Here is a 24,419-nt window from a genome sequence, read left to right on the forward strand (position 1 = left end):
GAGGGTATCTGTTAGTATCGCGATCCAGTGGCTAAAAGACGGGAGTCCCTCCCCTTTCCAGTGCTGTAAAATCAATTTCTTGGCAAATAGAAGGCCATAAGATAATACAGAATGTTGAGCTTTCGAAAGGTTTTTTTGAGGTTTCTGAGACACCAAATAAAATCATAACAGGATCAGGCTTCATTTGCACTTTCAAAATTTTTGTGAAAAAAGAAAAAATTTCCAAACAGAATCCTTGTAATTTTGAACATAAGATGAAACTGTGCAGTAAATCGGCTTCTGTGTGTTTGCATTTTTCACAAATAGGTGATAGATCTGGATAGATTTTATTCAGTTTCACTTTTGAGTAATGTAACCTGTGGATGATTTTAAACTGTATCAGATGGTGTCTTGCATTGAGAGTACATTGGTTGACAAACTGCAATGCCCTTTCCCAGGTTTCTCCCGAAATCTCCAAGCCTAATTCTTCCTCCCACTTTGCTTTAATTGGATCTGTATTCACCTGGTCGAGATCTTGTAATATTCCATATAAAGATGAGATGGAATGCTTTCCTAGTACACTCTTACTGAAACAAAGATCAAGTTTATCTGGCTCAGCATTTGCAAAGTTATGAAGGTGTGCTTTGACAAAATGTCGAACCTGAAGATACCGAAAAAAGTCTGTCTTTGGAATTTCATAATTCTCCTGGAGCTGCCGAAATGAAGCAAAAATACCCTGAAAGTTAAGGTCCCCCACACTGCACAGTCCCATTTCCCTCCACCGATCAAAACCACCATCTGTGAGAGAAGGCGGGAATGCCGGATTGGCTGTTAAAGGCAGTCTAAATGATAAGGGTCTAAGCTTGAGTTGTTTGGAGATCTGTCGCCAAATTAAAATAGTATTGTGTATGATTGGGTTATGACTATACAGTGATTTTTTTTTTATTAATGGGAGACAGTAATAAAGCCCCAAGTGAATAAGGTAGACAGTCTTCACGTTCTACATATAACCATGTGTCAGAAAGTAATGTCTCATCCAGTCAGTAAGTGATGTAGAGAATAGTTGAGGCCCAGTAATAACGCATAAAATCTGGCAAAGCCAATCCTCCCTTTCTTTTCTGTTTGCATAGGTGACCTTTTTTAATTCTATGAGGTTTGTTATTCCAAATAAAAGAGAGAATTATAGAGTCCAATTCTTTGAAGAATGTTTTCTTAAGATATATGGGCAAATTTTTAAAAAAGATAAAGTAATTGAGGCAAAAAGATCATTTTGACTGCATTTACCCTACCTATCATTGAAATTGGTAGTGTCTTCCAAAATTCTATCTTTGCTTTGAATTTGTCTGGTAACACTGCATAATTAGCCTTGAACAGTAAGTTATCCTTCTTGGTTATTTGTATTCCTAAATATGTCAACTCTTCAAGGGCTAGTTTAAACGGAATCTGTGTTAGGATAGTTGGGTCTTTACAACGTATTGGCATAAGTTCGCTTTTGTTCCAATTGACTTTATAACCCGAAAAGGAACTGAATAATTCAACTATCTCAAGCAGAATGGGAATTGATGATTTGGGCTGCGTTACATACAATAAAATGTCGTCCGCATAAAGTGAAATTTTGTTTGATGTAAATTCTGTGTTGTAACCATGAATTCCTGAGTGTGTTCTAATTGCTTCAGCCAGGGGTTCCAGGACTAACGTGAACAACAGTGGGCTTAGCGGGCACCCCTGCAGAGTCCCTCTATATAGTTTAAATGTATCTGAAATATTCTGGTTGGTGAGAATTCTGGCATTAGGGTCGGAGTACAATAGTTTTATCCAAGAAATAAATCTACCTCCAAATCAAATTTCTCCAGTACGGCAATTAAGTAGGGCCACTCCACACAATCAAAGGCCTTTTCGGCATCAAAACTCAAAATGAACAGATCCTCCAAATCAGAAAGTTTGGGAGAGTAAATGATGTTTAGAAGACGCCTGAAATTGTGAAAGAGCTGCCTGTTCTGGATGAACCCAGTTTGATCTGAATGTACCAGTTTCGCCACATTTGGACTTAATCTTCTTGCTAGGGATTTGGCTAATATCTTGAGATCGGAGTTTAATAAGGAAATCGGTCTATATGACCCAACCTGTTTAAGATCCTTCCCTTTCTTAGGAATAAGAATGATTACCGCTTCATTAAGAGATGAAGGAAATGTACCGGCTTTGAGCGCTGAATTATACATTTTCAGAAGGTATGGAGCTAAGATGGCACTAAATTTTTTGTAAAACTCAGTGCAAATCCCATCTGGTCCAGGGCTTTTACCACTCTTTAAGGAGTTAATTGTTTTAATTATTTCCTCATGTGAATTCTCTGTCAAGAAGGTCACTGTCTTCCAGAGAAAGAACAGGGAGATTACACTTCTCCAAAAACTGTGCTCTGACCTCTGGCGGAGCATGGGTTTGTGAGGTATACAATTTTTCATACAATTGTTTGAAAGTAGCATTAATATCTTTTTGTGAGAAAACGGAGGCGCCCGATTGAGATTGTATGCAGTGAATAGTTCTGTCATTTTCCCTCTTCCGTAGCTGTCTTGCCAATAATTTATGGGGCTTATCCCCAAATTCAAAGTAACACTGTTTAATGTGCGTGAAGGCCCCAGAGATCCTCCCTGAAAGAATATTATTCAATTCATATTTTAAAGCAGAAATTTTATTATGTTTCTCACCAGATGGTTGTGCAGCATTTTCTGCATCCAACTTTTTTATTTCTTCCTCTAATTGCATTCGTTTAATATTATTCAATTTCTTTTGTGAGGACTGATAAGATATGACACAGCCCCTTATGTAAGCTTTAAATGTTTCCCAAAGTAGAACAGGTGAAATATCATCTTTATCATTCATTAAAAAAAAAAACTTAATTTGGGTCTTCAGGTACTCGCAAAATTTTCTCCTCACAAGAAGTTGGGGATTGAACCTCCAAGATCGGCGTGAATTCATCATTTCAAGCAGCTCCAGTGAAATGGTGACAGGGCAATGATCAGAAATGACGAGGTTATGATATTTTGCTTCCTGAACTGTGGAGATGAGTTTCCCATCCAGCAAGAAATAATCGATTCTCGTATAAACGTTATGCACCTGAGAATGAAACGAATACTCTCTGCCTGCTGGGTTAAGAATTCTCCACACATCAAACAGATTTGTATTTTGAATATATGAGTTCAAAAAATTTGCTGCATTAGAAGTAGGTGTTCTTTTGGTAGACGATCTGTCTAAATATGAATCTAATACCAAATTAAAGTCACCTCCAATTACTAGGTTTGAAGTGGAAAAATCAGGAATTAAACGGAAAATCCTCTTAAAAAACTCTGGGTCATCCCAATTAGGCCCACATATATTAAGAAGTGTAATTGGAGTGGACTGAATCTCGCCTGTCACTAAAACATACCTCCCTTCCTTATCTGCAATGGTGGAGTGATGTAAAAAGGGGACATTTTTTCGTATCACTATAGCCACCCCTCTGGCCTTGGCAGCAAAATTAGAGTGATAGACCTGATTAATCCATTTGGCTGAAATTTTCTGGTGGGCTTTGTTTGTCAAATGCGTTTCTTGTAAAAAAAATTATATCAGCCTGCATTTCTCTGAGATATGAGAGTACCTTCCCTCGTTTAACAGGCTCATTAATGCCATTCACATTCCAAGTACAGAACTTTATGATCCCATTTGAAGTTGTTCCTTCCGGCATCTTATCTACTGTCATGCTCATAGCCACTTACACACGTGGACAAAATTGTTGGTACCCCTCAGTTAAAGAAGGAAAAACCCACAATTCTCACTGAAATCACTTGAAACTCACAAAAGTAACAATAAACAAAAATTTATTGAAAATTAAATAATCAAAATCAGCCATCACTTTTGAATTGTTGATTAACATAATTATTTAAAAAAACAAACTAATGAAACAGGCCTGGACAAAAATGATGGTACCTCTATTAAAGATTGAAAACTATTTGACCAGAGTGACATGATTAACTCAGGTGTGTCATTTAATTGACATCACAGGTGTTTCCAAACTCATAATCAGTCAGTCTGCCTATTTAAAGGGAGACAAGTAGTCACCCTGCTGTTTGGTGAAAAGGTGTGTACCACACTGAACATGGACAACAGAAAGCGAAGGAGAGAATTGTCCCAGGACATCCGAAAAAAAATGATAGACAAACATCTTAAAGGTAAAGGCTATAAGACCATCTCTAAACAGCTTGAAGTTCCTGTGACAACAGTGGCTCATATTATTCAGAAGTTCAAGACCCACGGGACAGTAGCCAACCTCCCTGGACGTGGCCGCAAGAGGAAAATTGATGACAAATTGAAGAGACGGATCGTTGGAATTGTATCCAAAGAGCCCAGAGCAACCTCCAAAGAAATTAAAGGTGAACTCCAAGGCCAAGGTACATCAGTGTCAGATCGCACCATTCGTCGTTGTTTGAGCCAAAGTGGACTTCATGGGAGACGACCAAGGAGGACACCACTGCTGAAAAAAACTCATAAAAAAGCCAGACTGGAATTTGCAAAAATGCATGTTGACAAGCCACAAAGCTTCTGGGAGAATGTCCTTTGGACAGATGAGACCAAACTGGAGCTTTTTGGTAAGGCACATCAACTCTATGTTCATAGACTCAAAAACCAAGCATACGAAGAAAAGAACACTGTCCCTACGGTGAAACATGGAGGAGGCTCAGTGATGTTTTGGGGCTGCTTTGCTGCATCTGGCACAGGGTGTCTTGAAAGTGTGCAAGGTACGATGAAATCTGAAGACTATCAAGGCATTCTGGAGAGAAATGTGCTGCCTAGTGTCAGAAAGCTTGGTCTCAGTCGCAGGTCATGGGTCTTCCAACAGGACAACGATCCAAAACACACAGCCAAAAACACCCAAGAATGGCTGAGAGAAAAGCGTTGGACTATTCTAAAGTGGCCTTCTATGAGCCCAGATCTGAATCCCATTGAACATATGTGGAAGGAGCTGAAACATGCCATTTGGAGAAGACACCCATCAAACCTGAGACAACTGGAGCTGTTTGCTCATGAGGAGTGGGCCAAAATACCTGTTGACAGCTGCAGAACGCTCATTGACAAATACAGAAATCGTTTAATTGCAGTGATTGCCTCAAAAGGTTGTGCAACAAAATATTAAGTTATGGGTACCATCATTTTTGTCCAGCCCTATTTCATTAGTTTGTTTTTTTTAAATAATTATGTTAATCAACAATTCAAAAGTGATGGCTGATTTTGATTATTTAATTTTCAATAAATTTTTATTTATTGTTATTTTTGTGAGTTTCAAGTGATTTCAGTGAGAATTGTGGGTTTTTCCTTCTTTAACTGAGGGGTACCAACAATTTTGTCCACGTGTGTATATTTCTGAAAAATGTGCATTTCGGTACCTTGTCTTACAATAGTGCATTCAGAGCAGCAACCTCCCTCACCTTCACAAAACCCCACAACAAAAAAAAAACATAAAAAGATTCAAACGACGGACAAGTCCTGTAAACTCAGTCACCGAACTAATCTTGATCCTAAGCATAACCAACAATTATAGCTCAGCCTGAATAAGTTCGGCCAAAAACCAACAGTTAACACAAATAGTGAGCCTTAGAAGGTCCCTTAATGCATTAATTTTCCAACTAACACATAGGAGTGGCCCAGGGTTGTATCTTATGTAGAAATTATCTATGAAGTTTAGATTAAATGATAATAGTATTAATAATAACAAATGAGTAAAATAAACATTCCAACAAATTATTGAGAGAAAACTTATTAACAGTAAGCAAAGACCTCATTGGAATGTACAACACTGATTCTAGTTAGAACGTCTTTTTCTGAACTACTTGCGTGTTGAAGTTTAAACTTGGTGTCCTTGGGAACCCTGCGTGTTTCCCGCTGTTGTAGGTCGTAGTGGCTTTAATCTTTCTCCCGGAGATAAAAAAAAAAATGAAGTTGGTTTTTGTAAAAAATGAAGTTTTAAATCGAAATTGGCAGAGCTATTGAGGACTATGTCCTACTCGCTCATCGCTCGACAGCGCCCCAACCCTGCTGCTGTATTCTAGACATAGTGGGATGTATTTGTTGTTAAATTCACTGCTGTCTTTTCAACAGAACATAAAATACTGTACTTAATGTTTTACTTCTTTTCTTGTCTTTGTCTCTTCAGACTGAGTGGCTGTAATCTGTCAGAGAGAAGCTGTGGAGCTCTGTCCTCAGTCCTCAGCTCCCAGTCCTCCAGTGTGACAGAGCTGGACCTGAGTAACAACAACCTGCAGGATTCAGGAGTGGAGAGTCTTTCTGCTGGACTGGAGAGTCCACACTGTAAACTGGAAGCTCTCAGGTCAGGACTCATCAACCTGTTCAACTGATGACCATTTAAAATGTGTTTTTATTCATGATGAACAGAACAGCTGAGGTGGGAGGTTTTCTGTATTTGTATGACTCACATCAGTTCTGTTACTGACAGTGATGTGCACAGATAGACACCAGGTGGTGCTAGAGCAGCTGCCCCTTACCCTCAGTATCAAGCAGGTGCCCTCCATGTCTCAACGTTCTAAAAAAAGTAAACATTAAACACACACACCGACACACACACACACATGACCCGTGCTGTGACTCGCCCCATCTCGTAACGTGAACACCACCATCCAGGTAACACCTAAATGAATCCAGTGTTTTGTTCATAAGCCTCAGTTGCCACACGGTGCATTTATTACTCCACCAAGGAACGGCAGAGTTATGTAACGATCATCGTACGTTTGTCTGTGAATCTGTTAATCTGTTTGTCTGTCTGTGTGAAACGTTACTCAAAAACGGACTCATGGATTTGGCCCAAATGATTAAACTGTGGGCTGTTTCTGAGTCCTGCTACATATTTAGGTCATGTATGAAGCAAACCCCAGACAGACAATGGTGAAGCTCCTGATGGTTCACAAAGCCTTTATTTATGTTCAGCCCTATTTTGAACATAAATTCACCTTCCTGTCCTTCCCTCCTTTCTTGTCTCCATTCCAGCTGCTTCTAAGTTTAAACACATCCTTTACTAGACAGCAACAGTGGAACCGTTTCCTTTCATCTTTATGTGAATTTTTTGACTTTTCAGCAGCGTCTTCGTCATGTCAAGAAACCTCTTCTTAGATAAACACTTCCTGTGCCGCTGGAATGGCTACAAAATAAAAGCCCTTACCATTAAAAATACACCCTCAAAATAAAAGCATGGAGGGAACAGTTATTTTAATAGTAGCAAAACAAAGGCTTGCCAAAAGTGATGAACTGATCAACAGACCTTTATAAAAGTAATTTACATGTGATTTGGTATGAATACATAACATGTACATGCATAACACATGCCTGTACTCACTGAGCAGCCTTGGCAGAGTACTGCGCTCTCTGAGTGCTTTTCCAGTTTGTCTCTGTTGTGAAGTAGCCTGTCTCATGTAGCGCTAAACAACCGTGCCTAAATTAGCCAGCTGCCCGCCTGCTTAACAAGCTCGACGCTACCCATAATAATAATCCATTAACAGACATAACGTGATGACGATGACCTCACAACCAGTGTTATTTGGTGAATTGGTACAGCATATGATCTGTACACTATAACTGAATATTTACTTTGTGTAGGTTTATTATTAGCCTGCAGTAGGTTGAGGCAACACTTGCTGTGACTAATTTGCTAAATGACAAAAAGAAAAAGTAGTTTTCTGCCTTGTTGTAGCCTAATGTCAGGAATCAGTCTTGATATTGTGGATCTCTTTTAATTTACCAATTTTTAAGGTACAATGTTTTAGTGACTCTTTGTGTGTCATTATTAAGATGTTAAAATGAATGCCGTTATGGAAAATGTGTTCCTGATTTTGTTATTTGTTCAAATCTCACGCTGTTATATTCAGACAGCTGATGGTTCTACACGCTGCACAAGGTGCCCTTTTTTTTCCACTGAGCACCTGCCCCCCAAAATGTCTGTGCACGCCACTGGTTACTGACCTTTAGCACTAGATTCTCTTAATGAGGCCTCTTCACTACAGGAACTTAAAAACCTGGAACCTGCATCACAGAACCAGAACCTGTAAGAACCTGTAGAGTCTTGGTTCCAGGTTCTGTTTTAGTTTCCACCATTTTACAAAATAGAATGTTCCAGATAGACGCTGATGAAAAGGAAACACCAGAACAAACCTTTAGTGTTTGATGTTTGTTCGATGACTAAACTCTGCAGTTCAGCTGTTGGACAAGAAGCAGGAAGGAGAAGATGTGGAGAACAATGTTCAAATGTTTGACCACCTGAACAGTCCACCTTCTCACCAGCAGAGATTCTGATTGATCCTGATGACTCTGTGATTCCTGATCACCTGATAGGTGGACTTACTGCTGCTGTATTCTGGACATCGTGGGATGTATTTGTTGTTAAATTCACTGCTGTCTTTTCAACAGGACAGAAAATACTGTACTTAATGTTTTACTTCTTTTCTTGTCTTTGTCTCTTCAGACTGAGTGGCTGTAATCTGTCAGAGAGAAGCTGTGGAGCTCTGTCCTCAGTCCTCAGCTCCCAGTCCTCCAGTGTGACAGAGCTGGACCTGACTAACAACAACCTGCAGGATTCAGGAGTGGAGAGTCTTTCTGCTGGACTGGAGAGTCCACACTGTAAACTGGAAGCTCTCAGGTCAGGACACACTTTGAAAGTGAAAGAAAATGAAAGATTGATTCTTTATTTGCTTCAGATGCATCAAATCTGCACCAAAATGTAGCAGAAAGACAAAGAAGAAAACAAAGAGTGAGAAACATCCAGCCAAGTGTTGTCCATCAGGTTTGTGTTGTTTTGTGTGTGCAGGCTGTCAGGCTGTCTGGTCACAGAGGAAGGCTGTGCTTCTCTGGCCTCAGCTCTGAGCTTCAACCCCTCAAATCTGAGAGAGCTGGACCTGAGCTACAACCATCCAGGAGACTCAGGAGAGAAGATGCTGTCGGCCAAACTGGAGGATCCACACGGTAGACTGGAAACTCTCAGGTACAGACAGACAGACACTCTCAGAACCTTTTAGTCTACCTTAACACAAAGAGTGGAAGCAGAAGAACACTGTTAGCTCAGCTACACACCATGACTGAAGGGAAGAGGAAACTGTTAGCGTAGCTTAGCTCAAAGACAGGAAGCAGGGCAACCTGATAGCTTAGCTCGATGAAAAGAGGAACCATAAATGAGTAAAGCTGAATAATGAGTTCAAACTGAGCTGGAACGTGACCAGCACAGGACAGGACTTTAGAGATGCTGCATTCAGGTGTCTGTGTCTCCATGTTGGACTGGTCCTTTATCAGTGGAACAGTGTGAGAGCCATGTAACGTCCATGTGTGCTGCTGAAAGAGTCTCTGCTGCTCTGACCGTCCTCCTCCTTTCAGGGTGACGCCTGCTGGAGTCCGATGGTTGACACCAGGTCTGAGGAAGTGTAAGTGTGTTTTAATGGATTGATGGAAACAAAGCAGCACATTCAAGCATCTTCAAAGTGTCACATCTCTGAGGTCATCATCAAAGCTTTAATACTGATCACATGATCCATCAATAACTGCAGCTGTGTTGTGTTTGTTCTCTCCATCAGATTCCTGTCAACTCACCGTCGACACAAACACAGTAAACAGAGAACTCAAACTGTCTGACAACAACAGAAAGGTGAGACATGTGGAGGTGAATCAGTGGTATCCTGATCATCCAGACAGGTTTGACTGGCCTCAGCTGCTGTGTAGAACTGGTCTGACTGGTCGCTGTTACTGGGAGGTGGAGTGGAGAGGAGATGTTCATATATCAGTGAGTTACAGAGGAATCAGAAGGAAAGGAGACAGTGGTGACTGTGTGTTTGGATTTAATGATCAGTCCTGGAGTCTGATCTGCTCTGATTATGATGGTTACTCTGTCAGACACAATAACAGTCAAACATCCATCAGGTCCTCCTCAGTCTCTCACAGAGTTTCAGTTTATGTGGACGTTCCTGCTGGAACTCTGTCCTTCTACAGAGTCTCCTCTGACTCTCTGATCCTCCTCCACACCTTCAACACCACATTCACTGAAACTCTCTATCCTGGATTTGGGATCTGGTTTGGTTCCTCAGTGTTTCTGTGCTGAGTTCAGTCTCCAGAGTCTCCTCCTGTCAGAGAAACAGTGTTGAACAGAGAGTTCAGTCTCTCCATGACTCTGTCCCTCACAAACATGTTTTCACATTCATGGATTAAATCTGTTTCTTTCTGAAATCCTTCTAAATGATTCCTTGTAAACTTCTTCCTCTTCAAAGATGAAGTTGTGATTATTCCAGGAGCCAAATGTGGTGTTTCTGTCTTTTTCCAGTCAAATGTTGAGAGTGAAAATCAGGATGTGGTGTTCCTCTGACGCTCACTTGAACTAAAACCATTTGAGCTGCACAAAGTGTGAAATCAGAGAGGAAGCAGTGAATCTACAAACTGCTGACAGACTTTCACACATTATTGTTCAGTGAAAATCAGGTTTTTGTGTGCAAACTGTTTTATAATCTAATATTGTTATTGTATTCATTTGTTCCTTTTTTTCTTTTTAGAACAAACAGACATTTAAAATCTTTTCCTGTAAAAACATCTGATGATTATTTACCTCACAGAGTTTTAAAACCTTCACAAAGCAAACAGAAATCACACAAACATCCAGTTAACACGACGTGTTTTAATCAGAATATTCTTTCTATTCAGACATTCTAGTTTCTTTTCTGCACTTTAGTCTTGAAGCAATGAGGACAAACCTACATTATTATTAAATCTCTCTTTTTATCCAACAGGAAATCCAAATTCTTCCACATATTTTAGACTTTCTCTCTAAAAACAGGACAAAAGAAGCTGCAGAACTACAGAAATATGAATGTAAAAGCTGAATCAGTCTGAAAACTAAACTCAAAACTAATCTGCAGCGTTTAGTTCTGATCAATAATCAGTTTTTTACAGATTTCTGGTGCTTGGTGGACTGAAGGAACGGCGCCTCCTGCTGGAGTCTCAGCAACAAGAATTAAATCACATGTTCTGAAAATGAGTGAAATGATTCTTAGTTTGAACAGGAATATAATAAAAGAGCAGGATTTCATGTTTTTTCTCAGTGTGTCGACCTCTTCTACCAACAAAAATCACATTAAAACATGAGAGAAGCAGTTTTTGTGTTTTAAATTCATAAACATTTTGAAGAGAAGGTTCTGAATAAACTGTGGTTAGAAGAAACATTTTAGCCGCTAACGTCCACGATATTAAAGATTACAAACATCTGCATCACTTGTAATGTTAACAAACACACAGATCAATATTTACATCTATATTAGAGATGTTAAATATTTATCTATATGTACCGACCAGCCCCCCCTGCCTACCATCCTGCCCTTGGAATGAATAGTTTTGTTGAGCAGCCTTTGAACTGATCTCTGGTCTGTTCTGATGTTGGACTTGTTTGTTCCTCAGAGCTGCATCAGACTGTTCTGGACACTTTGTCTTGTCCTGTTAGTTCACTTCCTCCTGTTTCATCAGTTTCTTTGTTCAGTTTATCCAGTTTCAGGTTGTTTTTTGTATGTTTCCTCTTTTGAACTTAGTTGTTTGTTTTTGCAGTCGCAGCAGTTTTGTTTGTTTCTGGAATGAGTTTGGTTTATTTTCTCCTCAGTCCAGTTTGAACATTTCTGTATTGATTTAGTTCCTGCTTTGTTTAATAAAGTCCTTTTGAATCCTCGCTAGTGTCCACCAGTTCTGCCCCCATGACGTCTAAATCAAAGGCTCAGAGGACGTGGTGGTGATCTGGTGATTATTAAGGATTGTTTCCACTTCACAGAGCAATGTGTTCAGACTACAGACAGACCCATATGGTTTTTTCAGGGCCGATACCGATTATTAGTCATCAAGGAGGCCGATAACTGATATTTGGAGCCGATATTCATTTGCAGTAAAAGTGTAAATATTGGCGTCAAAACTTTGATTCATACAAACTCCAACCCTTAACTTGGTTTAAATGCCTTTAATCACATGTTTATTAAACAGCTTTTTACATTTGCAACATGTTAAAAGTTGTTTTTTTTATCTTAGACAACAGACATCTTGGTTTCAAAATCCTAACAAAGTGCAGGGAGCTCCCAGGCTCAGCAGCATGTCTCAGAAAGTTCAATGTAGAATTCAACAAATAAACAGCTCCCCAAAGTTTTCTACAGTCAAAGTTTTCCAAAATTTCAATAAAACTGAAATGTTATTTTATCTTTCACTGTCTTTGTTTTAAGTTCAAAGTTCAGGGAGTTTCCAGGCTCAGCAGCATCTCTTAGAAAGTTCACTGAAAATTTAAATCAATAAAGAGCTTCCTGAAGTTTTATAAAGTAAATAAAACAAAGGTAAATAAAATGTGCACAGAAATGTGAGTCTCAGATCAATGAGTCGTCCCAACTGAGCAGCAGCAGACTGTGGAGCTAAAAGCAGATGTTCATCAACACGCTGCAGAACCATGTGTGTTCTCTCTGCTGCCTGCTGTGGCTGTTTCCGTCATTCTAGTGTCTCATATCCAGGCTTAAAGTGAAAAATAATCCTCAATCTGAATATTTGTGCTTTTGGCTCGGGGTACAATCCAGCTAACTAAGAAGAAATGAAGACATCTGCCTTTGCAAACTCAGACTGCAGATTATAGTAATACCAAAAAAGGCCAGTAGGTGGTGGTAGGTCCCTCTGACTACAACATGGTGCAAACATTGTTTAGCAACCAGTCAGTAAAAGACGTGGAAAAAGGACATTGATTCACCTTTTAACAATATGTGCACTATTTATTCTGAAATACAACTATGTAAACAGTTACAGTGCAAAAAATAAGCTAAATATATAAAAATATAGTTTATAACAGCAAACTATAGTTCAGTTCAAATAAAAACAACAAAACATTAAAGTGCTCTAAGAACTGGTAACTGAAATAATCTGAAATAAATAAGAAAATAGAAAATAAATCAACAAATATAAATTACTACAGAAAACTACAGTTCAATTAAAAAACATTGATGGTGCTACAAGAACTGGTCAGCGATCTATTTCTTCTTTCTTTCTGACATCTTTTACTTCTTCCGTTAGTGTTGAGGCAATGTTCACTTTTGTGTTTGCAGATGTTGAGTTACTCTGGAAGCATCATCATCAAAAAACCAACAAGCACATTCAGACTGTTGTCCAGCTCTGGCTAGTGGCTTCATCAACATCCAATGAAAACACATTTATTGAGCTTTTCACAAAGACTTTTCTTAAATGCTGCTGCTATGCCATGTGTACTTATGGAACCAATCTGCTGGTTTGACACGGACACTTCTGACAAAGCATTTTGATCTTCACACTGTTTCTTACACAGATTAACGAGTGGCTGAGATCTGGTGAACTACAAGTCATGTTCTGCAGTGAACGAGCACACGCGTGTTTTTAAATCACAAACCCTGTCAGTCTGATGTCGGTACCTCAGCGATGGATGTTGGTCCCTGTAAACGAGAAAATAAAACCCAAAGTACTTATAAAGTTAAGGTGGAAAGAAATTATGAGCAGAAGTTTGTGGAAAATATGATTTAACCTTCTATTGGCGGGTTCCACACACACTTGCATCCTGTCCTACACATGCTAATTAGAGTTTAATATGTTCTTCACATCTTTGTTTTACGTCTATTATTTTATTTTATTCTCATTATTTTTGCAGGTTATGCACCTTGTGGGTGGGAGCAATGATTCTAAAGATGTGAGGGGACTAGTATTTTGTTGTTGTAGTTTTTTAGTTTTCCATTCCATTGTAGTACAGTACACTGTTGTTTACCTTCAAAAATATACTTCAAGCTACTTTCTGTACATTTCTGCTACTTTCTTAGGATATAGAAGTTCCAGGCTGTGGGGCATGCCTTGATAATAACCCGAGGAAAAGAGTTTATTTGACCATCAAGGGAACTCAGAAAACAGACTTTCTGTAGGGTCAGTAGGGGGCGCTCTTTACAAAAATGAACGTTTGTCAGTGTAAAGTTGCACATTAACCCTCTACAGACCAAAAACAATAAAAAATCATTTTTATGATTTTATATCATTGAAAAATGGCAGGTTTGCTCAAAACACAGTCACTATTGTGTATTTTGGGGTGAGAGCTTCCAGAGAAAGTTCTTTTTGCCTCCTAAAAGTAGACATTAACTCATTTCAGACTAAAACATGAGCACTAATGCAATTTAACACAACTTTAATCAACAGATTTAATCTGAAATGGAGAGATGATGCCCACATTACAAACATCACACCAAAAACTTACTGCACATCCCTAAGAGGAAATAGATTATTCATTATTGATGTTCATTAGTCGTCATTTCAAACAGAACACATGGATGCTGGTTTGTTTAGTCCAAGACACCAAAACATGCAGTTAGTTCATCTTAGTTTTCATGTTCATGCAGCATGTGCTCATGCTGAGTCTGAGTCTGACAGATGAACTCATCAAGCTTCATCATCCTCATCTTCAGTGTCAGTATCCATATCGTAGGCATTTGTGGATTCCATCTCATCGTTTTCTTCTACATTTTCACAGTTCAAACCCTGGCACAGTTCTGAGCATCTGAGGTTGTTGTCATGACACGCACACTGACATGAGTGCAGCCAGACTTTTTACAAGAGCATGAGACAGTCTGAAGAATAGAGTCAGGAGTTATGGGAAGAGTATTCCATATGAATGGAGTCCAGTTTCTTCCAGCTCTCCCCAGTTGTTTGAACACGTTCAGTGGTGGACCCTCATCTGTTTCACCTGAACACCAGGCTAAAGAACTGAACAGAACCCAGGAACAGCCTTTGAAACTGCCTTATCATCAAGATCCTTTTCAGATGGAGGCCAGTTCTGAACAGAAGGACTATCTGACAGTGCCCTCTTCAACAAATGGTTGCCAGTGTCCGTTTCAGTAGTTTCTGGCTCTGTTTCAGAACTTTTGGAAGCATCAGGACATGCACAGTGATATAAGACATGAGGAGTCCATTCTGTTTCACTCAACACCAGCTCACAAGTTATTTATTCGTGGCTTCACAAAGAGTAGTTGTGGAAACCTGCACACTAGATGCCTTTTCAGCTGGCCATTAGCATAGCTAAAGTCTCTGGAGTCCTTCTTAATCAGTGATACAAACATTTGGTCAGTGTATCCGTTCTTAAGACCTAATTTGCATGTAGAAGTTTTGGAATCATCACTGTGTCACAAACTCATTAAGAACACCCCCACAAGCTCTTACGTGGTCACAGACTCGTCTCTGGGCCTCAACGGTTTCCTCTTTTATGCTGCAAGTCTCTACTTCCCTGTTCACAGAGAAGCCTCTCTCTACTGTAGCTGCCCATCAGATAGGAGCAGGAGGCGTTGAAGGACACTCTGGAGCTCAGGATAAGACTGGTTGAAAGTGTCATGAAGAAAAGCATCAAGTTGTTGCTCCATGGGTTTGAAAGAGAGGAACTCCTCACTTTTGCCATGCAGAGAGAGAAAGCTGTCAAACTGTTGCACAACAGCATCACCTGCAACAGGAAACACAAAAACAGTCATTAAATCTCATCAGCTTAAATGAATGGTTTATTCAGACGTCACATTGGTACGGATACTGATAAAACTTTTGTATAATTTGAGTTTGAGCATCAGAAAGACTAACACATAGATTTACAGTTCATGCATAAAAAGCTGTGCATAACCTTTATTTTGAAACTCTCCCTGTAACATTCCTAGCAGCAGAAATCCCTCTGATCAACTGCTTGTCCTGCAGAAATCTTTGCACTACAGACTTCATCTTTCTCTTTCACCATTCTGGGTCTCTGCTCATGATGGAGGGTCCCAGCATGCAATCTGCCTGACAGTGGGGTATTTCAAAGGGCTCTTTTCTTGAACTTAACAATTGTGGAGAGGAACCTTATGCAGTCCTTTCTAAATCTGAGGGCAGTGAGGTCACCTACTCTGTTACTTGATTTGCTTTGAAGAGCGTACCAAGCAGGGACAGCACACATCCAGGAAGTAACACATAAGGAATTAATGCAGCATATTTAACGTTTTATAAGTAAACATTAAAAACAAGAACAAGTTCATTACCTTAAAGACAGACTCAGCACCCAAACCAGTGTCAGCACTGCTTGCACTGACCCAGTTCTTCTGGTCATCAGGGTCAGGTTTGGTCAGCTGAAAGGAAGTGATGTCTTGGAGCAGCTCCTTTTTGATCAAACGTCTCACCAGACTCTATAAAATGAAAAACAACAAAAACAATTCAAGAATAGCCACTTTCAAAGATAAAATGAAAAACATCAGTTTTAAATGAAGCAGAGATTATTACATCATCAACTCTGTCAAATATCTGCACAGAAATGCAGGACTGGCTCATCAGTCTGCTATTCTGTAAAGAATGGACAAAAAGTCCTGGAGATCACCATGAAAAACTGAAGTTTGTCTGAATTCAGGGGATCTGCAGTTGCTGCTTGAATAGACTCAAAAGAGGAGGTTCCAGGGTTTGGTCGCTCTTTTCTATGAACCGCCTCCACAAACACTTCTAGCTTTGGCCGTACCTCAATGGAAGTTTCTGCAACATGCAGATTTTCCACCCATCTGTGTCCACAGAAAGGGAGTGGAACAAGAGATGAGCCAGTAAGTTTGGTATAATCTTCTCTTCTTGCAGGGACATTTTGAAAAACAAAGTGGATTGTTCTCAACAGTTTCTCAACGTTCCACGAGGAGAAGGCAGTCTGAGTGAATTGTGTATCGTGTGTGATCCACAGCTCCCAACATTAATTAACTGCTGACCTCCATGTAGTTCTCCATCTTGACCACCAACGGGCTGTAGCCATTCTCTCAAGTCCACGTTTTCTAGAGTACCTGTAAAGAAGAGTTGTGACAACTGGGGATTTGAAGCCATTTTGTTTCCATTCACTGTGCCAGCACTAATGCACCCGTGACTGTGTGTACTCGCTTAGCGCGCTTTGTGTTTTATTTGGATTTTTACATTCTAAGTTTTCTAGTCATCGTTCAAAAGTAAAAAAGGATGATTGCTTATCAATAATAATGATTTTTTTTTTACAGTTTAGAGGACAGATTTGTGTATGAAGACAGGAGAAACAGAAAGGGGGAAGGGACACTTATGTAGACTTATTTGAGCAATGCGAAACAATTTGCTTCAGCATTCTGGTATATTCTTTTGGTGCCCCCATCTCCTTCATTTTTCTTTGTTTTTACCTTCTCTCTCTTTAACGATCTCTCTTCATCTCTCTCAGTTAGTGTTCATATCATCTCTCATCTCTTTCATTCATCATCTCATCTTATATAGGTTCTCTCCATCGTCTCATCTTACGTTTTATCTTTTTTTCATTTCTCTTCATCTCAACTTTTTTCTTCTCTTCTCATCTTCAAGCTATTCCATGTTTCTATCTCTTCATCTTATCTCCCATCTCCCTCTTTTCATCTATCCTCCTCTCTCTCTCTCTTCATATATCTTTTCACCTCTCTCTTTTATCTATTTTCATCTCTCTCATGTTCATCTCATAACATGAAAGTACATACATGGGACTAACCTGGCCATCCCACTCTCTGGACTTTATTTTCCCACAGTTTCCTTCTTTCAGGATCACTGGGAAATCCAAACATGTGGAATCCCTCCTCTGACCGATTTGTGCACCCAAAGGCACAACAGACCGTCATTTTTCAGGTATTTAGGAAGCGTTGGAAGACCTGGAATTACTCTCTGTGATGTAAACAACATGAACAGGAAAACCCAGGATTCATGAATTGGAAATAAAATGGCGCATATAGATCACGTGACCAAATTTTTTTTGGACCCGTCATGTCGATACTCTTCTATACAGGAACTCTAACGTTTTCTAGACATTTTTGCTGGAATTTACATTTCCCCATTTCCCAGCTCTCCTCTACCTGGTCCAGTCCGTCACTTTCCAAACATCCGGTTTTACAGAAATCGTACCGAATCAGCCGGAACAATTATCGCAATGGTTTCACATGTTTACACAGATGGACATGGCAAATCGCAGTTTATAATTATATATTATTATTATTATTATATTATTATTATATATTATCTTTTTTTTCTTGGAAACTGCAGGAATCATTTTTAATGCCACTGAGAATTCAATTTAATGATTTTTAATGCCCCGCAGAAAGCATGAGAAAGCATCGTTTACTAACGAGGAATGAGTTCAGAGGCTATAAAGGTGCTGCAGATGACAGCACCACCAGTTCTCTCTTTGCTGAAGCCATCAGTGCAGTTTTCAGGGTTAAAACAAATATCATGTGCTGCACATGTGAGAAATACATCTGTAAAGTCCATGCACATGTAACCCACTTCTGGGTCTGTACACGTTGCTACCTAGGTTGGTAGGAGCTAGGAGTAATAGCAATAACCACAGGACACAGATAGAAGTTGTTACTGTGAACTTCTTAGTTCTGACAAACTATTTGAACAGTTTATAACATAATTACAATGCAACACCGATGGGCCCAATGAACTAAGAAAAAAATAAAATGTTCATTTGAAGATGTTTCTCTGGAACTGGTTTGTTGTGGATCCAATCAAAGTTCAGGTCAATAAGTCAGGGGGAAGTCAAAGTCAGAGAAAAGTATCCAAAGTAGACTCTGGTTGGTGTCGGTCAGTAGGACTGACACAATCCTACCACAGAATCCTCTGAATGGTGTGGTGGAGGCTCAAAGTTGGACTGGGAGGCTCTCCATCAACTGGATCTCTGCTCAGCCTCGTTGGACACCAGGACTGGAGCTTCACTTTTTCCTCCCATCAAATAAGACCTGACCTGTATTTACAGAACAGCTCTATAGTCCAGGTTCTGATGGAATATTATCCAATGAGATTCATTCAAAGTGTTGTACAACATTAAAATCTATCTTTTTTATTAGGAAAACAAAATACTATAGTTTACACGTAGATAACCAGCGTTATTTTGACAATAAATGTTTCATAGTGTCAGAATATACCATTTTAACCAACTGTAATTACAATGAAGAGCAACTGTATGATCACTATTACTTTCTACTGAGTATATCTTTAACCTTCAGTCACATAGGAAGGTGACTCGGCACTTCACCGTGTAAAAGTCTCACAATGTGCTTATTATAGCGATAAAGGACGGATCAATATGAACTCAAACCATCAACTAAATGCTTTTTAGTTCATTACATTCTTCAAAAACAACATAAAATGTGCAACACACCCTTAATTGCAGCTAGCATGGTCACCTCGTGGTATTTCCACAGACACACTCATTAGGAACATGCAGGAACTAGCTTACCAAGAAGGTGGTTTTGGACAATTAAGTGTTTCTTCAATGGTTCTCTAACTTCTAGAGTGGAATTTCAATCAGTTTATATCATTTACTAAATAATTTCTTTGTTTTTGTGCAAGACAAGCAGGTTTTCACACCTTTTACTCTCGTTTTTAACCCTCACAGGAGAAACAGAAGCAGTGATCAGTCCATGATTTAGCGATGTTAAGCTGCGGCGAATATTTTTGCATACTACCTCCGGTATCACCCAAAATAAAGTTCCTATTTTCAAAATAAAACTCACAGTACTTATAAATGTAAGGTGTAAAGAAACAATGGTCAGAAATGAATACAAATTATTATTTAATCCTTCTTTAGGCAGGTTACACCCACTTGCTTGCATACTGTCCTACATATGTTAGAGTTTAATATGTTCTTCATATCTTTGTTTTATATCTATTATTTCATTTTATTCTTGTTATTGTCGTTGCAGGTTATGTATCTTGTGGGTCGAAGCAATGATTCAAAAGACATGAGAAGACTAGTATTTTATAGCTGAGTTTTATAATTTTCCATTCTATTGTACAGTATACAGCGCACTGTTGTTTCCCTTCAGAAATGTATTTAAAGCTACTTTCTGTGCATTTCTGGTACTTTCTTAGGATATAGAAGTACTGTCTCTCGCTAAACAAATAATGTTTACACCTTTACACAATTAATAAAATAATTTCTTTGTTGGTCCCTTAACACTAGGTAGACTGAACTCTTGGACTCCAACCAACACTTCTTTATGATCATTCTTCCAGCATTCCATCTGCTGATGGATTCCTTCTTGTAGTGTCACAAGTTGCTTGTTCTTCAAAGAACCTCCAAACAGCAGATGCTTGTGGTTCCTCTTGTCCGTGTTCTGCTGTAGTGGAGTTGACTGGTTGGATCTTTCTGCTGCTGCAGTTATTCTCTGAAGAGCTTCATCAACCGCTCTGCTGTCACTGAAGGACAGCTTTTTGAATCTTGGGCCAAGAAGGGAGGTTTCTGACAGAACAGTGTTATATTCCAATCTGTGGAATTTTCTTTCCATGGATGATCAAAGAGCAGCCACTAACTCCTTCACTTTCAATGTGTTTCCTCTGGTCTGCTGGTCAGCTGGAAGTCTCTGCAGAACACAGGATTAACATTTTAGAGGCTGTAACAGCTGAAAAAGAGGAAAAAAAGTGTTAAAATGCTTTTCTTTATTTAATAGTATCTATTATTATATTTCTGGTCATGTCTTTTCAGACTAATAATGCAACAACAACAACTATTTAACATGATAACTGAAAAATAATAATAACAATATTAAAAACATGGTAATATTTGTACACTGTACCTGTCTGCACTGATCTCCACAGTGACCTGCTCTCATGGCCTCCTGCAGAACCTCCCATTCCTCTGGACTCAGAGGATCAACAGGTGCTTTGATAACAGTCAGGATGGAGATGACGGCATCCTTGGAGTCCACAATCTGTTGTAGCATTTGGAAGGTGGAGTTCCAGCTGGTAACACACTCTTGTTTCAGCTTCATCTCATCCATGCTCATCTGTCGTTGGGTAGATTTGAGCTTCTCTGTTGTGCTCCTGTGGATGAATTTCACTATCGTCTTTACTTTGTCCACAGTGGGCTTCATCACCTTCAGAGCATCTCTTACAAACAGGTTAATTGTGTACAAGACATGGGTGGTTGGTCTATTTCAGGGTTTTCAGTGCTTTAGGTATGTTAACTGCATTGTCATTAACACAGCAAACCACTTTGTTTTCCACATTCCAGTCTTTTACCACTTTGAGCAGCTCCTCTGCTAAATTCTCAGAAGTGTGTCTGTCACTGAACTCAAAACTATCCAGTAGACAGGACACCATTTGGTAGTTTTCAACAAAGTGGAAACATGTAACTGACATGTAGGACGTGGTGGTTTGAGAAGTCCAGCAGTCTGTGGTTAGACATACAGCTGGGTCTCAGTCACTCTGACCAATCACTGCTCTCCAGCTCCGCCCTCTGAGAATCTTTTTTTCGTCTCTGGGTCCAAAAATCCAACATGTGAAACAGGAAGCAGAAAAATCAGTCTGTAAAATGTGCTCTCATTGCAAAATTGTGCCTACTGCTTCCTCATTAGCGAAGTCCTGACTGGTTTCGGGGAACAGATCACATCTGAGCCTCCAGGAGTCGATTGAAAACTTTCTTCTTCTTCTTCTTCTTCTTCTTCAGCGCTTTGAATAAAGTGTAAGTTCGCTTTGTTTGCTGCTTTAACTTCAGTAATGTTGCTGTTTGTTTCTGCTCTGTCATGTTTCTACATGTTCACTTCTTATTTCACCACAAACTCTGGATCACTGCTGTTTAAACATCGATCAATATGATTATCAAGTTATTGACTCACTGTAATCAGTCAGTATTTATATTATATTATTGACTGACTTCAGTCAGTTTGATCAGCTGCTGATGTTTCTTTGTTTCTTCACAATACACACTGCGTCGTGTCTTTTTTTACTTTGGGTTTCTTCGTGAGTCTCTGCTAGAGTCCCTATATTATCAGAGTATCGACATGACGGGTCCAAAAAATTTTGATCACGTGATCTATAGGCGCCATTTTGTTTCCTATTCATGAACGCCGGGTTTTCCTGTTAACGCTGTTTACACCGCAGAGTGTAATTCTAGGTCCTTTTTCGCTTCCTAAATACTTGAAAAATGACGGGCTGTTGTGCCTTTGGGTGCGTAAATCGATCGGAGAAGGGATTACTCATGTTTGGATTTCCTGGTAATAGTGAAAGAAGGAAACTGTGGGAAAATAAAGTCCAGAGAGTGGGATGGCCAGGTTAGTCCCATGTATGTACTTTCATGTTATGATGTCTGGGTGAATGACAGATAGAAAAGTTTGATGTGATTTTAGGCAGTTGTGGTTATTTTGACTTTGACCATTTTCATGCATGGAGACGCATGAACCCCGTTAAACTTAAGCGGTCCGTATGTGCAAATGTATTTTATTAAAATGACCGAAGCTGCAAACTCGATGATAGAAACATTATACACCCATGGAAAGCTTAGATTCTCATGAATCCGCCGGTATAAACCACTTTCAGATGTGATTACCACAGCGGGTAATATAAACACATTTGTAACGTAAACAGCAAAATTCACCTTTGAATCCTCATAACAAGTCACAGATGAAAATATTCCACAAAAAGGCCATAATCCAACCTTGGACATCCAGACACAACAAGCCAGTAAAATATTTTGTCCAAAACATGTCTTGGAATCAGTAAACAATCCACAAATAGCTAGCTTTCATGAATGTGCACCTCGCGCTGCGCGTCCCATATTGAGTGAATGGAAACAAAAATGGCTTCAAATCCCCAGTTGTCGCTACTCTGATAATATAGGGACTCTTGTCTCTGCAGCTCCATGACTCCATCTGCTGGACTGATAGTAGAAGTGCAGCAGCTGATCTTTTCCAGGAGGATCTGAGTGGATGAATGATGTTTGTTTCCTGTGCAGGTGAAGGTAGAAAGTGTGTGTGAGCTGCTGTGAGTTGAGCATCATGGATGAGTGTGAGGACAGAGAGGAGGGAGTCCCTCCCTCTAAAAGCTCTCTGTGTGGGGAACAGGAGAACCAGAGCAAAGCTCAGAGGTGAGACCACCATCTCTAACTGTCCAGGACTCTGCTGCATGTCAGAGCTCAGCATCACATCACTGCTGCATCATTATTCACAGGAATCCACCTGGACCTGGACCTGGACCTGGACCTGCATCCAGCTGTGTGTCCTTTAAGAGTGACTGGTCTAAGGATTATCCTCCTAATTTTAAAGGAGAACAACATCCTGCTGCAGAGAGGTAAGATGTTCAGAACATAAACTTTTAAATGACCTCTTTACTGATTTTCCAGAAGTCCTTTGTCAGATGTTTTCTTAAATCCACATTAGTTTTCATCTCATGTAATCAGAGCTTAGTGTTCTCTCATATATGTTGCTATTATTATTAATATTCTTAATATTAATGTCATTGCTTTTGTTCTGCTGCTTTAAATCTCCTGAAAGTTTACTCATGCCTCTATTTTTTATGGTTCTTTGGTGTCTGTGTGGCAGCGTGGCTCCATAGCGCCTCCTATAGTTCAAGTTTTGATTTGATTTGATTTATTTAATTTTCACACACAAAATTAAACAAACAATTCACATTTCTTACATTAAAAATGTGAAGGAAGGTTGCCAAAAAACCCTCAAGAGGTTTGAAAGAAGACAGCCTCCAAAAAAAATAAAAAATAAAAACCTTCTCAGGTAGACCATTATATAAATACATAAAAATGTGACAAATAACATGCCAACACTTCATAAAGTTATACACAGGGTAAATATTACCTCATTAAAACATATTGACCAAAGACAAACCAGGTGTTAGTAGGATATCCCATATGGAAAATTACTCTTTTTCAAAAGCAGTGCTTTAAAAGCTGCTTTAAATTTGGTTTGTGAAAGGACTCTGACCCAGGTTGGTAATTGATTCCATATTTTGGATCCTCTGTATGGAATACTAAATACAGACAGATTTATACGAGCAAATTTAGGAGTCACAGATTGAAGATGAAAACATAAATTAAATACATCAACAAGTTTCTTTGTAAACATTGTGAAAGCTCTTTGTGTGTCATCTACTTCAATAATGTCACTCCATTGCAAAAGGTTGACAGCCTTAATAAATTTGTTTCTGTTTGCATCAGTAAAATGTCTTTTACATTTAGTATTTTGCAGAGGGACTCTCTGTTTAGTGTCAGATAGGGTTACTAAAAAAATAGGACAGTGGTCAGCCACATGTATACACAGGACACCAGATTTGGTCCTCTTATCCAAGACATTTGTGAAGATGTTATCAATTTGAGTTGCTGATGTAGCTGTCACTCTGGTGGGTACTGTAATCATAGGATAAAAGCTGTGGGAATACATGATATCAATGAATTCCTTACTTGTTAAATCTATCTCACAGTTTCCGATGTTTATATTAAAGTCCCCCATCATGTAACAGTTTTTCCCTTCTGTGGATATGATCTTCAGAGCCTTGGACGTACTGGCAATAAACTCAAAAGTGTTGCAATCAGGTGGTTTGTAAATGCAAAGGATTATCTCTTGCTTAGTTTCAATGGCTACTACTTCAGCAGAGGTTTT

The 24,419-nt window shown here is 39.3% G+C and overlaps 1 protein-coding gene and 1 long non-coding RNA gene across 46 annotated transcripts in view; one reads left to right on the forward strand and one right to left on the reverse strand.

Moving 5' to 3' along the window:
- Nucleotides 1-24,419, forward strand: part of LOC127537214 (NACHT, LRR and PYD domains-containing protein 12-like) — a 153,219-nt gene that overhangs the window by 115,658 nt on the left and 13,142 nt on the right. For 19 of the 43 annotated variants that reach the window (XM_051959267.1, XM_051959269.1, XM_051959270.1 and 16 more), the window contains 2 exons: nt 6,161-6,334; nt 8,477-8,650. The exons of 9 other annotated variants lie outside the window; for them this stretch is intronic. In XM_051959267.1, coding sequence (XP_051815227.1) covers nt 6,161-6,334; nt 8,477-8,650 — 348 coding nt within the window. Of the gene's footprint in view, nt 1-6,160; nt 6,335-8,476; nt 8,651-8,818; nt 8,993-9,378; nt 9,426-9,575; nt 11,702-24,419 lie in introns of those variants that run through there. 15 more of the 43 variants (XM_051959277.1, XM_051959285.1, XM_051959295.1 and 12 more) reach the window with 10 other exon arrangements.
- On the reverse strand, nt 14,178-22,655 carry LOC127537220 (uncharacterized). Of its 3 annotated transcripts, XR_007946844.1 has the most exons (4): nt 22,406-22,655; nt 16,761-16,832; nt 16,059-16,202; nt 14,178-15,496 (listed from the first exon to the last, which is right to left on the reverse strand). It is a non-coding gene; the product is annotated as an uncharacterized LOC127537220 (long non-coding RNA). The 3 variants fall into 3 exon arrangements; XR_007946846.1 differs by lacking the exon at nt 16,761-16,832 and having other exon boundaries at nt 22,406-22,648; XR_007946845.1 differs by lacking the exons at nt 14,178-15,496; nt 16,059-16,202; nt 16,761-16,832 and adding exons at nt 18,072-20,423; nt 20,607-20,853 and having other exon boundaries at nt 22,406-22,646.

Source organism: Acanthochromis polyacanthus, chromosome 14 (genome assembly GCF_021347895.1).
Source record: "Acanthochromis polyacanthus isolate Apoly-LR-REF ecotype Palm Island chromosome 14, KAUST_Apoly_ChrSc, whole genome shotgun sequence".
Classification (NCBI taxonomy): Eukaryota; Metazoa; Chordata; class Actinopteri; family Pomacentridae; genus Acanthochromis; species Acanthochromis polyacanthus.